Here is a 17,333-nt window from a genome sequence, read left to right as displayed (position 1 = left end):
CGAAGGCAGACACTCAACTACTGAGCCATCCAGGCGTCTCCTGGGAATTGATTTAAATTAAATTGTTTAAGTTATGGGTCAGAGGTTTTGATTTAATAATTTTTGGAAAGGGTGTATTCTTCTTGTATGTGTTAACTTTTTTACAAGCCATGTTATAATGGCAGCTTTTCTCTCTTCCAAAGGCGCATTTTAATAATGTTTTATTTGCCCACCGGAGTCTATTTCATTGTTTGCATTGAGTGTCCATGCCAGTCTCGTTTGCAGGGAGAGAAATATCTTTAAAATACATTTAAAAACGGTCACCTTTAGAAAACATTGTCTTATTAGAGCAAAATAAATAATGGCTTTCCTCAGGGCCTTGGAATCAAAGAGCTTCAGGATGGGAAGTACCTTGAAGTCCTTCACCTCTTATAAACCTCACTGTTTTCATCACTAAAGTGGTAGTAATGGAATCTACCTCTTAAGGTTGTATGAGGAGTAGATCAGGTAATGCACAAGTGCTTAATACTTGGCACCAAGGAAACTTTTACTAAATAGTGACCTGTGAGAAAGAAGGGAGTAATATGTGAGGTACCTGCTGTAACTTTCAGACCTTTTTAGAAAAGCTTTATAAATAAATCTTTGTATACTTAGTGTATGTGTGTTGTTGTTAAAATGGTCTTTGTAAATAAAAGGGGGAGAGCTGTCAAGTTTATTTTGAATGGAGAGAAGTAGCAGAGAGTGATCAAATGGCAATTTCTGTTATAGAAATTGAAGTTGTAATTGTCCCAGGGGAGAACATCTTCCAACACTCTATACATTCCCTCTAGTAGTAGTAGCAGTAAGGACTAGAAGGAATAGGGGAGAGGATCTCTACTTGAAGTTTTAATTTTTTAATATTATAAAAACATTCCTCTGTCATAGTTCTATATCTCATGCATGATAATTAGAGTTCAGTGAGATTCAAGAAGTTTCATCTTGGTCTGCATTTGCTGTGAGACATGCATGTTTTCCACAATTGCTGAAGCCTCTGTGGAATTTTTAAAGTGCTTTATAGACAGGCTTAAGTAGGGAAGAATCAAATTTACCAAGTCCACATTAAAACAAGGATTTGACTTCCTGTATGATTCTCATTCTTTTGTTGTTTCATTGTAAAGATAACGTTTTAAAATGGCTGCCTTTGGCTTTCATTTTGTTTCTACAGATGTGTGACACATTTGTTGGGGGAAGTGTCAAGAAAAGTATATTTGATGATATGATTAGGTCTGCACTGTGAATACTATTTGAAGGTTGTACAATTAAAAAAATGCTCAGCTTAACACTAATTAGATTTCTGTGTTCTGAATTAAAAGTGTCTGAATACCACTGTTTAAATATTTGACATTTGATCATTTGGCTATAGGTTAGAATATTCCAGAAATGTGTGTCAGTTTTTGTTGTTTTGTGATAATTTTGCATTAGATTTTTTTACTGTTATTAGATAGAAGATGATTAAAATGACTTTCAGAACTTTGTTTTTAGTATGAGAATTTAAAAAAAAATGATTTTGAAGGGTACCTGGGTGGCTCAGTGGTTGAGCGTCTGCCTTTGGCTCAGGGCATGATCCCAGGGTCCTGGGATTGAGTCCTGCATCAGGTTCCCCACAGGAAGCCTGCTTCTCCCTCTGCCTGTGTCTCTGCCTCTCTCTGTGTATCTCTCATGAATAAATAAAATCTTTTAATTTTTTTTTAATAAAATCTTTTAAAAAATGATTTTGAGACAAGTGAATAGAGTTACAATTTGAAACAAAGTGTATGGAGTGAATAAGACCTGAGCTTACGTTGAAATTCCTTTATTAACAAACACTTTGGTGCAGTATTGAGCATAAAGTAGGGATTCAGAGAATATGTGCAACTTGTTGATCTGACAAGTATATAACTGTTTGTGAAACTCTAGTGATAACAGTGTTAAGGGTTTAGATGTGAGTATTGAAGACCACTGTGGATTTTTTTTCAATGCAATCAACTTATTGTATTCTAGCTGTAGTTCAATTTCTAAATTGATTAAAAGTATACAGTATGGGTCTTGAACAGCAGGAGATGGGGTGGTAATTACTGTTTGTAGTGGGATGACTTAGAACAGTAAATGCTTTAATTGGAAGTCAAATAGCTATCAAGAGATGACAGCTCTAGTGTATACTTTTTTGGAATGTAGAGAAGGTGATTATTATGGAAAAGTTAGCAGTTGAGGCTGATATCTTGGGGGAGAATATGAAAGGTGTTAAAATGCCTGATTTCAAAGCCAAATAATGGATTTGGACAGCTCTGATCATTTAGCCTAATATGATTTTTCTGTGTAATAAATGTATGTGTAACTGTTCAGAAATTAAAAACAAATATTTCAGATGTGTTCCCAAGATATTTTACTGAGTATTTCTTATAAGGCAAATCCAGATTTTTCCTCCTTATTGAAAAACTGTTCTGGCTGGCTACATTGTTTGTTTATATGGGTCTGGCAAACAGAAAGTAGGCTTCAGTATTTTTTGTAGTTCACTAACTTTTATTTCCTGACAAGTACTTTGTGAAGATTAAATCCAGAAATGAAAGGTGCTAGCGTAAAAGTGTAGTTTTATTTGAAAACCATGGTAAGAGTCTGCTTTATTAGTTAATTTATTTAATTTATTTGATGTGAGTATAGTTGACACACAATGTTATATTAGTAAAAGGTGTACAACAAGGTGATTCCACAAGTTTATATGTTATGCTATGCTCACCACAAGTGTAGCTGCTATCTGTCACCATACAGTGCTATTACAATATCATATACTATATACCTTATGCTGTGCCTTTTGTTCCCATGACTTGTTCATTCCATAAGTGGAAGCTTGTATCTTCTACTCGCTTTTACACAATTTTCCCATACCCCTATCCCCCTCCCCTCTGGCAACCATTAGTTTGTTCTTTAAGTACAGCCTTTTTAAAAAATGTGTGTGTGTGTGTGTGCGTGTGCGTGTGTGTGTAGGTATGTGTGGATAGTTTTCTGAGTTCAGGGAATATTTATATATAAAGAATACAGACCTATATTTTTGCTATTGCTCAATCATGGTTCATATCTTAGAGAGTTAATATCTATACTATGATAGAATTGTGGTTACTCTAAGAAACCAAATATCATTTGTGTCAAGGATATTTCATTGCTTTTTCCTGTCAGAAAAAGTAAATACAGCTTGGGGAAAAAAAGGAGTAGTGATTAATGGTATACTGAGATTATATATGCTTACATATGCCATTTCTATGCTGTGTTGGGGGAATATTTTAGGTATGCTATGGATAGGCAGATAGGGATTTTTTAAGCACATAAACTGTAAATCAGTCTGTCAGTCAAATCATTTAACTTCTGTGGGAGAAGAGGATAGAACAATACTAGATTTTTACACACAGAAAAAAAATGTAAGCCTTTTAACATTCCCTTTTGGTTGGTTAGGTGGGTAGGTGCAACCTTGGATATTTATTACTTGGGCGCCTCAGGATATGAAAGTGTTGACCAGAGGAAATGTATAGGAAAAAGGCAAAATGGTCTAAGGAATAAAGCATCTGATTGGAAAAAAAGGCAAAAAATAAAAAAATAAAAAAATAAAAAAATAAAAAAATTTAAAAAAAAGGAAAAAACAGGCAAAAGGAACAAATAATTTGAGAAAGAGGTCTTGGAAATCAGGTTATGTATTCTTGCAAAGAGTGGCAAAAGTGGAAGATTTATTTGTTTGTATTGTATCATTCTCATTCCAAAAAGGATTAGAGACAAAGTAGATAGGTTACTTACCTTGGTAATGTGGGTTTTAGTTCAAGGTGAATGGATGGAGAGATTGGGAAGAACCCGGTTTTCATACTGCAGAAGTTTTTCTCTTAACTTGAGCTGTTGACTTGCTGCCATCTTGCAGGGGAAGCTTCATTCATCTCCTTGTGGAATAATATATATTTGGGCAGCTCAGTGGGATAATCATTTCAATTCCTGTCTCTAATGTTGATATCGAGTAAGCATTTTCAATAATATTTATCAAGTCATTCAAGTTCCTATATCCTAGTGAAAAATATCTTGCCTCAGTAATAGTTTATACTTATAAGCTTTTAGGCTTTTAGTATGTAATAGCTCTTTTTTAAAAAGATTTTATTTATTTATTCATGAGAGATACAGAGAAAGAGGCAGAGACATAGATAGAGGGAGAAGCAGGCTCCTCAAGGGGAGCCTGATGTGAGACTCGAACCCAGAATCCTGGGATCATGCCCTGAGCCAAAGGCAGATGCTCAACCACTGAGCCACCCAGGTGTCCCTGTAATAGCTCTTAATAGCATTGTTACTATATGTATTAAGTAATATTTTACCTTAAAGCTCTAATATGGACTAAAATTTATACTACTTTCTTTCTAGGACAGCCAGTAGAGGGGACTTCATGTTTTCTGCGGATCGTTTGGTAGGTGGAGTCTTTCCTTTTTTGTTTTATTGTTCTTAGTGATATAATCATAGTAGGCCAACTGACTTTTTTTTTAGGGAATTCTGGGCATGAGAGAGATTGTGCCAAGTAATCGTCATCCTGGTAAACTTCTGAAGTGTTGTTTCTGCTCTTTCATTAAGGCTGTGCCTCAATCCATTTAACCTCAAAGCATTGCCCATGAATTCATTCTCTATAATTCTGAGGTACTTCTACCTCTCAAGTGGATCTTGGCAACCCTTAAAGACCTCATCTTAGGGCAGTGAAGTGAAGTACGTTAAAAGAAAATCAAAGATATAAGGAGACCTAGAAGTTACCCTTGTGGTATACATTTAATACAGAAAAACTAATATCCTTCTTGTAGTTTTCATGGGAGGTTATTTATTTTGCCTTTTCTGTATTATCCTCACATGTGAAATACTAAGTTGGACTGTGTATACTTTCCTCAGGGGCTTCCTGTTAAGGACTGGTCAAGCCCAATTCAATTTGCTTATTTATTTTTTAGATTCGTGAAGGAAACCTTTTTTTAAAATTTATTTTTTAATTTAAATTCAATTAGCCAACATATAGTAAGTACATCATGAGTTTCAGGTGTAAAGCTCAGTAATTCATCAGTTGCATATAATACCCAGTGCTCATCCCATCAAGTGCCTTGCTTGGTGCCTGTCACCCAGTCACCCCGTCCCCCCACACCTCCCCTTCTGCAACCCTTTGTTTTCCAGTCAGGAGTCTCTCCTGGTTTGCTTCCTCTCTAATTTTTCCCCACTCATTTCCTGCCCCCTTCCTCCATGGCCCCTTTCACTATTTCTTATATTCCACACATAAGTGAGACCATATGATTTGTCTTTCTCTAATTGACTTATTTCACCCAGCATAATACCCTCCAGTTCCATCCACGTCGATGTAAATGGTCAGTATTCATCCTTTCTGATGAGCCCAATTCAGTTTAGCTAGTGTGATCTGAGAGGATCTCAGGCCGAATTGAGTTGTTTTCAGGTAAAACATTGCATTTCCTTCTTGTGTGCTCAGTGCTTGGAATAAGGTTGACACATTTTCTGCTGTGATTATTAGTATTTATCTATTTACAAAACATTTACTGAACTTGAGTTAGGCATTGGGCTAGGCTGTGTTGCAGGGGGAGGAGATAACAGCCGCAAAGAATATGGACATTGTTCCTGATCTCATGGAGTTTACATTCTAAATGCTGTTGTCAGTTTTTAGTTTGGGAAAGAAAGAAAAGTGGCTTATTAACTTCACAGGTGTAATCAGAGAATAGACAATAATTATTAAAGGGAGTGTGATGGGGGAAAAGGCATGAAACTAGATTTTCCATGGGTAAAATCTTAATTCCCAAGTACAGGCAGCTCCTCTTATGCTTTTGGATTTAAGTATTCCTGGTTCAGAGGCCACTTAATTTATAATCATTTGAGCTTCCAGGGGCAGTAATATCCCTTGGCTTGCATTAAGGTCAATGTAATTGACCCTCCTGGAGTGATAGGTCATTCGGTCTTTATGCTTTTATCAAACCAAAGGAATAGGTTCAAGGAGGAAGGAACTTGTGTCATTGGCTGTCATGGAGAAAACAGAAGTCTTGGTGTTCATTAGTAGAAAATGGTTCCTCTTCCTTTTGCTTTCTTTGCTTTCTGTCTATAGAAGGTAGGAGTTAAGTTCATGGTTATTGTAAAATGCTTACCTGCTTATATCTTGACCAAATAAGACAATAAGGAGCTGTGGCATAATTCACATGAGGGGATGGCAATTTGGACCTCTCTCTTCTCTGCAGTTGACTCTGAAGGTTCTGATATTGGGGATGTATGCAGAGGGTCTTTCATGGTTGTGGTTGGGACTGGAGCTATTTAGGTTTCTGGTGTTGAGGATTTCTAGTTCACTGTTCTAGCACAAGGGTTCCATTATAGTTGACATTAATTCTATCATGGATATATCAGGATTGGCTTCCCTGGCACTCAGATCTTGAGTTCTTTATATTTAGTCACCCTTCTGGTTTTATGTTCTCTTATAAGGCCTGGACACATTAATTTCTGTCCTAGAGATGCAGGAGATAGGCAGGAGGTAAGACTCTTTAGAATAGTGTTATTAGGAGGGGTGCCTGGGTGGCTCAGTCCATTAAGCATCCAACTCTTGATTTCGGTTCAGGTCATGATCTCAGGGTTGTGAGATTGAGTCCCAGGTTAGGCTCTGCGCTCAGTGGGAAGTCTGCTTGAGACTCCCTCTCCACCTGCCCCTCCCCCACCTCATGCTCTCTCTCCAAGGATGACTCTTGTCACTTGTAGTTTTGCATCTCTCATAATAATATCGGCTGGACTAACTGAATGAGAATCAGAAGGCATACTTGAGCCTTTTGGTGGCAATCATGTGCCTTCCCAAGGTTGGATACCTAGCAGCAAGCAGCCAAACATTTGGGTCTATTTCTGCATCTAACCTATGATAGGTGCCCCCTTCCTACCTCCATAATCTAAACCCTTGCCTGTTGTGCCTAGTGTTCAGCTCCTGAAGCTAACAGCTAACAGTAGACCTAGCAGGTTCTCAACTTACTCTTCTTTTAACTCTGTAGATCAGACTTGTTGTGGAAGAGGGATTGAATCAGCTGCCATACAAAGAATGCATGGTGACCACCCCAACAGGTAACTAGGACTGTTACTCTCAGATTCTCATCATGAAAACTCTGAGAATTAGGGGGGAAATGGAAAACAGCAGTCTGAGTAAATCAGTATGCAAAATGAGGAGTCTAGGTGGAGCTGTTCTTTTAAATAACTTATTAAACTCAGAGACATTTAGTAAAAAATCTATGTGGGTGACTTTTTGTTAATGAATTGCTTGTCAATTCAAGTTAAAGGTTAATAAATATTCTTTAGCATGCAAGTGTTGCCTTTGATGACAGCCCATTGGGACCAGAGTTAAGAATTGCTGGCAGCTTATCTTCAACTCTGTGGGAGAAGCTACCAGTATTAATAAATGGGTGGGTTGGTTTGGCATTGAAACTCCAGGTAAAAGAGTGAGAAGTGAAAAAGACAAAGAAAACTAGATATGATGAGATTTGAAGAGAATATTTTGTTTTACTCTAATAGAACACAGCTGAAGATCCTTATTTCAGGGATTTGAAATTCTGATTTTCTCCTTTAGTAAATAATGGAAGCTGTTCTATTCAAAGGTTAACTTTAGGAAAATTAGGGTCTCGAGCTTGTTGCATCATAATTGATACAAATTCAGGATGACACTAAGGGTTGAACATGTCTTGGTAACTACTTCAACCTCTGTCTCCTGCTTTTTAAGGCAGAATGGAAGCTCATAAAAAGGGTTGGAATGAGGAGGCTCTCTGCTGTAGCTCACAGTGAGTTCCCAGTTTGAATTGATGGGGTTTATAGCACTTCCGAGTGCAATGATTCCCCTCTGAATTCAAATTGAGGAATGTGTACGTGAATATCAGTCCTATTCCTGGTTGGTGAAGTCCACATCTCCCAATTCTCCCCACAGGTTTCTTATGAGGGATTAAGAAATAACTGAAAAATCATGACTTCTCATTACCTAAGAGGTTATACAGAATGTCTAGACAATGGTTGCTCTGTACCCACTGGCTTTAAGCTATAGACACTTTAAAAATATGTGGATTTCTCTAGTAATGAAAGATAAATTCTTTGATTTTATTCCCCAATAGGATACAAGTATGAAGGAGTGAAATTTGAGAAGGGAAATTGTGGTGTCAGCATAATGAGAAGCGGTAGGTTTGCATATATGTGATTCTTGTCTCTTCGCACACATAGAAACAGTTGTCCAGGAGAGAGGTGGGCTTGTCTGCCATAAATGCATCCCGCCTTCACAAAAATCTCACCACCTGTGTTGTCTGTCCTCATGGTGGCCTGTGTGTTGCTGAGCTTGACTAATTTTAACTATAAAGCATCTACTCTACTGGCCTGCCCCCATGGGTAAGCCACTTTCAGAGAGCTTCAGGGTGGGATAGGAGGATAAGATGGTGCTGTCTTGGGGAGAACCGGGGAGCTTAAAAACTGATAGAATATGGCACAAATTCAGGCCTGCAGAACTCTGAATACCTGACTGGAGAAATAATTTGTTTTGTTTTAATTTCTTTTGTAGGGAACAGAATAATCCTACCCTACTAGGAGCTGGAGTGAATGGCTTATTCAGTGTTTTTAGTTTTATAGTTGCTGTGTATGTGACCATATGGCAAAAGCACTTAACTGTTATTAACTCTAGGTATTTCCAATTGCTTGTTTTATAAATGTTGTATTTGTATTTGAGTCCAACTGATTATTCTTTTAAACCAGACTTTGTGCAACAAAATTATGTGCCGCTTTTTCGCAATGGGTTTCCCGCCAGAACACAGGTGTCGTGAAAACCACCGCTAAACCTAAACCAAAATGGGAAAGGAAAAGACTCACATCAACATCATCGTCATTGGACTGGTAGATTCGGGCAAGTCTACCACTACTGGCCATCTGATCTACAAATGTGGTGGGATCGACAAAAGAACTATCGAAAAATTTGAGAAGGAGGCTGCTGAGATGGGAAAAGGCTCCTTCAAGTATGCCTGGGTCTTGGATAAACTGAAAGCTGAACGTGAACGTGGTATCACCATTGATATCTCCCTGTGGAAATTCGAGACCAGTAAGTATTATGTGACCATCATTGATGCCCCAGGACACAGAGACTTTATCAAAAACATGATTACAGGCACATCTCAGGCTGACTGTGCTGTCCTGATTGTTGCTGCTGGTGTTGGTGAATTTGAAGCAGGTATCTTCAAGAATGGGCAGACCCGTGAGCATGCCCTTCTGGCTTACACACTGGGTGTAAAACAACTAATTGTTGGTGTTAACAAAATGGATTCCACTGAACTGCCCTACAGCCAGAAGAGATACGAGGAAATCATTAAGGAAGTCAGCACCTACATTAAGAAAATTGGCTACAACCCCAACACAGTAGCATTTGTGCCAATTTCTGGTTGGAATGGTGACAACATGCTAGAGCCAAGTGCTAACATGCCTTGGTTCAAAGGATGGAAAGTCACCCGTAAAGATGGGAATGCCGGCGGAACCACACTGCTTGAAGCCCTGGATTGCATTCTGCCACCAACTCTTCCAACTGATAAGCCCTTGTGTCTGCCTCTCCAAGACGTCTACAAAATTGGTGGTATTGGTACTGTACCAGTGGGTCGAGTGGAGACTGGTGTTCTTAAGCCTGGTATGGTGGTCATCTTTGCTCCAGTCAATGTTACAACTGAAGTAAAGTCTGTTGAAATGCACCATGAAGCTTTGAGTGAGGCTCTTCCTGGGGACAATGTGGGCTTCAATGTCAAGAACGTATCTGTCAAAGATGTTCGTCATGGCAACGTGGCTGGTGACAGCAAAAATGACCCACCAATGGAAGCAGCTGGCTTCACAGCTCAGGTGATTATCCTGAACCATCCAGGCCAAATCAGTGCTGGCTATGCACCTGTGCTGGATTGTCACACAGCTCACATTGCTTGCAAGTTTGCTGAGCTGAAGGAAAAGATAGATCGTCGTTCTGGAAAGAAGCTGGAAAATGGTCCCAAGTTCTTGAAATCTGGGGATGCTGCCATTGTTGATATGGTTCCTGGCAAACCTATGTGTGTTAAGAGCTTCTCTGACTATCCTCCTCTGGGCCATTTTGCTGTTCGTGACATGAGACAGATGGTTGCTGTGGGTGTCATCAAAGCAGTGGACAACAAGGCAGCTGGAGCTGGCAAAGTCACCAAGTCTGCCCAGAAAGCTCAGAAGGCTAAATGAATATTATCCCCAATACCTGCCACCCCAGTCTTAATCAGTGGTGGAAGAACGGTCTCAGAACTGTTTGTGTCAATTGGCCATTTAAGTTTAATAGTAAAAGACTGGCCAATGATAACAATGCATCGTAAAACCTTCATAAGGAAAGGAGAATGTTTTGTGGACCATTTGTTTTTTTTTTCTTTTTGTGCGTGTGTGGCAGTTTTAAGTTATTAGTTTTTAAAATCAGTACTTTTTAATGGAAACAACTTGACCAAAAATCTGTCACAGAATTTTGAGACCCATTAAAACAAAAGTTTAATGAGAAAAAAAAATTATGTGCCTGTAATTAGAATGTCTACCTGTTATATGGGGATGGTTACTTCCATTCAGCAACTTAATAAATACATAAATAAATTAATTAACAAATTAATTAATTACTTTTTTTTACAACATCCAAGCTTCAGTGGAAGCCTCATTTGCTTGCACTGGAGACGATGGGTATTTTCACATATAAGCATTGCCTTTTCTCTGGCTGTGTATTTCTGTCGGTGAACAATTGAAGGCCTCAAGTAAAATAGGAGCTTTAAGCTCTCCTTTTTTAAAAAAAATATGATAGCTTTTAAGCAATGATAGGATTTTCAGGACAATGTTATTTAACTTTTTAAAAACTGGTGAAGACGATGGAGATGGGCTTTTAAGGCATTTTTTCTTCTATTTCAGTCCAGTTCCTGCTCTAAAGGTAACAGCATCCTCACAGCCCTAGTATATAGCAGATGACCTTGGGGTAATGCATAGACAGGGTTATTTTTTAATCTTATTAGCTATTGGTTGATTTTCATATATTTTAGAAACTGTTTTTATGTTTACAACAGTGATAGAAAGTTTCCTCTTAAAATAAATGTAAATGAAAATATTAATTTAAAGAAAAATATTAAGTAAATAACAGTACAGATCGAATTCTGATATAGCCTAAAATCTTGAGGATGGTGTGAGAGTGATTCACTTTTGGCAAACACTTCCTTAAAGGAATTTAGACTAAAAATAGCTGTGTTCAGAAACCAAGAGGGTAGTACTAGTGTTTGTTATGTTTCTTGGGGGAGGAGAAGGAAGGAACTTGAAAGCCAGCAATAAAACTAGCTTATCCTATTTTCATTGACCAGCCCTTAATCTGGTTTACTTGACCTGCACTAAGTATAAAATAAGAGCATATCAGAAATAAAAGTTCTTAGCTTAAGAAGAATTGCTCCCATCTTGACAATGTCCTTTTTGTATTAATAATAGCCACACACACTCTGCTTTGGTCTATTTTGGGACTTCAATTCTGTCAACCCTTTTTTTTTCTTTTTAAAAATTTCTGTCTTCAAGGTGAGGCAATGGAACAAGGTTTACGAGACTGCTGTCGATCCATACGAATTGGGAAGATCCTGATTCAGAGTGATGAAGAGACACAAAGAGCCAAAGTATATTATGCTAAGTTCCCCCCAGACATTTACCGGAGAAAAGTCCTTCTGATGTATCCAATTCTCAGTGAGTGGCTGGAGTTTAATTTGTATACTTTGCTTATGGTTTAAATCAATTCGACTTAGTGACTGCCTTTTAGATACCCTTATATAAAGGCAAAACTGATTCTAAATGTATTTTTCTCAGTTGGATTTGGAGTTGCCCTGGGCAGTTAACTGGGGAATTTTTATTGTGTAATAAGAGAATATACATTGTCTAAACTTTATTAGCTCCAAAGAACTTTTGTTTTAAAATGAATGAAAGCTCTAAAGCAAAGGATCTGAGGCAAAATATATAGAACACAGAAAATTTATTGAAATATGTCCCTTCTCTAGCCCAAATAATATAGCAATGAATTTCTCAAGGATTTATCCTCTCTAAAAGTAATTTTTTTCTCCTATTCTGTTTTATGAGCTTATTCAGATCACAAACAGCATTGTCTCCGAGGGTTGGTAGTGGAGGGTGGGTGTCAAATTTGATATCTCAAATATCTAATAAATTTGGGGTTTGTTGTGTATTTGAAAGCTGAAAAGTGTGTGTATGATGTCCATTATTGAAAATAACACCATGGATTGGGCATCTGGGGTTAGGCATCCAACTCTTGGTTTTGGTTCAGAATCGTGAAATCAAGCCCAGCATCAGGCTCCGCCCCCTACTCTCTCGAATAAAGGAATGAATGAATGAGTAAATAAATAAAATCATTAAGAAAAGAATGTCATTGATAAAGACCACGCACCTTCAAATGAAGCTTTGCCTCGTGTTTTATGTCAGATTTCTAAATTGCCTTTATTTAACAATAAACTTCAAATATGTTTTGAGATAAATGTTAAAGTTGCTAATGCATTTGGTTGTCTTTTGATTTCAGGTACTGGAAATACTGTAATTGAAGCTGTAAAGGTTCTTATAGAACATGGAGTTCAACCCAGTGTTATCATCCTACTCAGTCTGTTCTCTACTCCTCACGGTGAGTTCAGCATGAGGTGGTTACTGGGGCTCCAGATGGTCATGGGTTGGGTGAGTGTATATCTGTCCAGACTCTCATCATGAAGAAAAGTTCATTTGCTTCCTCCACATTAAATCTATATCTAATTTTGGTAGTTCATAACTTGTGTTTATCATCTCTAAGCTTAGTGATAACAGTATTTTTGTACCATTCTAATGTTCAAATTCATATGGAAAAGTATGAACTAACCCCTTTGAGGGGGATTGCAGTTGTTTTCCTGGTATTTTTGTATGGGTAGAGCCTGCAAATGGCTGAAATGTCCCTGTTTCTCCTGACTTCTCACCTGAGCCTGAGAACTGCTTCCAAATAGTAAGAAACTTGAGGTTCTGTTTAGCCTTGTGGTCTTGTTACATAAACTTTCCAGCATGAAGCAAAGAACAGAAGTTTTCTAAGTTCTACTTCTGCCCAAAGAGCATAATGGTAGAACTGTGTGTTCTCCATTTCCTCAGGAAAGTCAGCCTAATATAAGGTCCTAGTTTTTTGCTATACAATCGAGGACATATGTGAAAGTATCCTAAGAAAATAATCAGACATACATATAGAAATTTAGCCTTTGGGGTATTCACTGCAGAGTTATATTTAGTGTAAAAAAAAAATTTGAGGGACGCCTGGGTGGCTCAGCGGTTGAGCATCTGCCTTTGGCTCAGGGCATGATCCTGGGATTCGAGATTGAGTCCCACATCAGGCTCCTTGCAGGGGGCCTGCTTCTCCCTCTGCCTGTGTCTCTGCCTCTCATGAATAAATAAATAAAATCTTTAAAAAGAAGTGAAAGTTGACTTACAATAAAGAAATGTTTAAATAAATATAGATTCAAAGGATGTAATATGTAACTGTTAACTCATATTTTCAAATAATATTTAATAACATTGAAAAATCTCCATGTAAATGTAAAAAAAGCATGTTTAAAACATAACAGCATTAGAATAACGTAAAATATTATCACCAAGTTTAGAGAGGACTAATACATATTATGACTGTTATGACTACCAAAATCAGATTTGGACTTAACATAGAAGCTAATAAGTCTTTCCTTAGCATGAGAGGCTAGACAGATGCATAATCTATTTCAGTTTTCTTTTTTTAATTTATTTTTTATTGGTGTTCAATTTACCAACATACAGAATAACCCCCAGTGCCCGTCACCCCTTCACTCCCACCCCCCGCCCTCCTCTTCTTCTACCACCCCTAGTTCGTTTTCCAGAGTTAGCAGTCTTTACGTTCTGTCTCCCTTTCTGATATTTTCATTTTAAAATACACACTATATCAATGGTGGTTATCTTAAGATGGTGAGACTCTAAGCAATTCATTTTATTTTTTAAGGTTTTTCTTTGTATTTTACAAATATTTGACAAGGAATTTGTATTTGTTTCATAATTGAAAAGAAAGGGAAATATATAGCTTCTAGCTAGGGCATTTCCTCATTTCCAAAAGTTCCCAGTCTCAGCCAACCTTGAAGAAGCTATAGTGTATCCAATCGGGAGGGCTGCTTTCAGTAGACCATTGATTATTTTGTTGTTTCATAATAAAAATTTACCTGTAGTTCAAATGTTGATGGTGACAAAGGGCAATTTGCTTTGTCATATATATATATATATATATATATATATATATATATATATATATATATATGTATATATATATATATATATACACACACACACACATACAGCAGAGGTAGCACTGTAATCATTGAGATAATCAAATAATTAGTGGGTTTTCTGCCTTTGGAAGTTGAAAAGTAACTATTAGTTCTAAGAGTATACATTAGAATAATATACTATTCTTTGACATTACAGATGAAAAAAGTCTTATTCTGTGGCAGCATTGCTATGGTTTTTTAGTTTGGTGAGGCTACTAGCTAGTCCTTTTTCCTGCAACCCCAAAGCTAAAGTCCTAACTTCTAAAAGCTAGCTCACTCTGACATACCAAGGAAGTTTTTACACTTGTTGCAGTTGAGAAACCATCATCTTTTATATGATCCTGTTTCTGGAAAGGGTTGTATTCTTTCTATTCCATCTGCCTTTAATTTTTTTCTGGTTTTATTTATTTTTATTTTTTGTATATTTTTTTATTGGAGTTCAATTTGCCAACATATAACACCCAGTGTTCATCCCATCCAGTGCCCCTCTCAGTGCCTGTCACCCACTCACCCCATCCACCTGCCCACCTCCCCTTCTACTAACCCTTGTTCATTTCCCAGAGTTAGGAGTCTCTCATGTTCTGTCACCGTCTCTGATTTTCCCACTCATTTTCTCTCCTTTCCCCTATAATCCCTTTCACTATTCTTTATATTCCCCACATGAGTGAAACCATATAATGTTTGTCCTTCTCTGATTGACTTACTTCACTCAGCATAGTACCCTCCAGTTCCATCCAAGTTGAGACAAATGGTGGGTATTCATCTTTTCTAATGGCTGAGTAATACAATGGGATATTACGCATCCATTTGCCTTTAAAATGAAACAAAACAAAGCAAAGACTCTCCAGGGAGAAAGTTGCTATAACTGTATGTATTTTAAAAATCTTGGTTAGAAAACAATTTGATTCGAGGAATTTATCAGTGAATGGGTGGAGGCATAGTGTGATGATTGTGAAAGTTTTTCAGATATCAAACTAAGAGATTAGCCAAATCTGACTAGGTATTTAAAGGTCATTGCTTTCTGTCTTCTGTCTATATTATACCTAGTGACTATAAAATTCCTGAATTCCAGTGACTGGAAAAAGTTATACCATAACAGCAATTTTCCTTTTATTTTTTGAAGGTGCCAAATCAATCATTCAGGAGTTTCCCGAGATCACAATATTAACTACTGAAGTTCATCCTGTTGCGCCTACACATTTTGGACAGAAATACTTTGGGACAGACTGAGTTACCAAAGGAAAATCAATTATCTTGTGTAATATTACATTTAATGTTTGAGTTTCTACTTGTTTTATTAATTCACTTGAGGAATGGCAGAGAAAATTTTGCTTTGTAATTTTTGGGAGTGAGTATAGTAAAGAGGAACTATTTGAGGTTTATTTAATTTATTTGGTTATTTCTTTATTGTTGGTACCAAATTCAATAGGGAAGTACACACAACTCTTAGAAAATATTTTAATAGTATTCTTATGCAAGTTGATGATCCCTCAGGGCATAGAAACTATTTCCTAATATATTTTTAAGTAGGCTCCACACCCAGCATGGAGCCCAGTGCGGGGGCTTGAACCCACAACCCTGAGATCAAGACCTGTGCTGAGATCGAGAGTCAGATATTTAATTGACCAAGCCACCCAGGTGCCCCAAAACTATTTCATAATTTTTCAACCTCTCAGTTTGGACTCCTCCTTCAAACCTCTCAGTTTGCCGCCATAGTAAAAGCCCAAGTGAAAGTCCATTCTTTGGTCCACTATACTTTACATTTTGTTTAGTTTCCTTTTAGTTCTAGGGAAATTTCATGTTTATGGCTGTTGTCACCTGTTTCTCCTCTTTATTCCCAGTACTGTACATGCTGGTTACTTGGAGAGGATGAAAAAAAGAATGCTTCCTGGAATTTTACATTTCCATTAATATCCTCACTCAATTAGCAGACCCATGTTATGTGGTTACCTCTTCAGTCAAGCCATTATGTTTTTCATGGCTCAATTCCTATCCTGTGCATGGTTGGTAGATGCTTTGCCAAGTATAATGCAGTGAAGAAGATGGTGAGCATTTTCAACAACTGAAACTGTAACATTAATTTACATAGATAGATTGAATCAGGGATATCTGGATGCTGACAAGGGTGGGCTAAGTACTGTTAATGCCATCAATGCCCTAGAAAGGAATTTGTGGTAGTTTTTTGAGGTATGGGGTAAAGAACAGTTTCTTGCTGAGTTTTATGACCAATAAGTACATTAAACTGCTACATTTTTAATTTGGATATTTCATTCAATTTGGAAATGAGTTCTTTTGCATGCTTGTCAACTGTAGCTATATTAATGTTAAAAAACCATGATATTTTTTAAATCCTTAAGATTTATGTGTGTTTATATTTAGGCCTCTGAAAGGAAGACAAACTGTTGTAGAAATCAGTGTTTGTGTGCTGAAAATTGTTTGTGAAATCCTGATCTTATTTTACATTGATATTAAACATTTTTACAGTGGCTCTGACTGATGACTTGAATAATTATACTCTCATAGCCCCCTAAGCAGCTGTTGTGGGCCTGTGTTCCAAAAAATTCAGAAAGAGCATCAGGGAGTTTCTTAGAACCAAAGCTGAGGAAAGTCAGCAACAATTAGGGGAGAGGAAGGAAAGCTGGTGTACAATGGAATGCATTTTCCCTATAGAGCCTAGGAATGCTACAAAGGCTTCACTATATTTTTTCACTTTATTTTCAATTTTTTTAGTTTTTATTTAAATTCATTGTATGTTAGTTAACATATGGTGTAATATTAGTTTCTGGTGTTGAATTTAGTGATTCAACACTTATGTGCAATACCCAGTGCTCATCACAAGTACACTCTTTAATCCCCACCATCTATTTAACCCATCTCCCACCCTGTCCCCTTTAGTCACCATCAGTTTGTTCTCTATAGTTAAGAGTCTGTTTCCTAAAAAAAAATAAAAATAAAAAAACAAGTCTGTTACCTTGTTTACCTTAC

At 37.2% G+C, this 17,333-nt stretch overlaps 1 protein-coding gene across 3 annotated transcripts in view; it reads left to right on the top strand.

The window, feature by feature from the left end:
- The window catches only part of UPRT (uracil phosphoribosyltransferase homolog), a 33,620-nt gene extending 16,786 nt beyond the window's left edge, over positions 1 to 16,834 (top strand). For all 3 annotated transcript variants that reach the window (XM_072817607.1, XM_072817609.1, XM_072817608.1), the window contains 6 exons: positions 4,384 to 4,426; positions 7,017 to 7,086; positions 8,118 to 8,180; positions 11,572 to 11,733; positions 12,572 to 12,670; positions 15,472 to 16,834. In XM_072817607.1, the coding sequence (XP_072673708.1) occupies positions 4,384 to 4,426; positions 7,017 to 7,086; positions 8,118 to 8,180; positions 11,572 to 11,733; positions 12,572 to 12,670; positions 15,472 to 15,578 (544 nt within the window). In that variant the 3' untranslated portion in view covers positions 15,579 to 16,834. The remainder of the gene's footprint in view (positions 1 to 4,383; positions 4,427 to 7,016; positions 7,087 to 8,117; positions 8,181 to 11,571; positions 11,734 to 12,571; positions 12,671 to 15,471) is intronic.
- The last annotated feature ends 499 nt before the right edge of the window (positions 16,835 to 17,333 follow it).

Source organism: Canis lupus, chromosome X, assembly GCF_048164855.1.
Source record: "Canis lupus baileyi chromosome X, mCanLup2.hap1, whole genome shotgun sequence".
NCBI classification, from domain to species: Eukaryota; Metazoa; Chordata; class Mammalia; order Carnivora; family Canidae; genus Canis; species Canis lupus.
The sequence above is the reverse complement of the archived record's forward strand: the minus strand, read 5'-3'. Positions and strand labels throughout refer to the sequence as shown.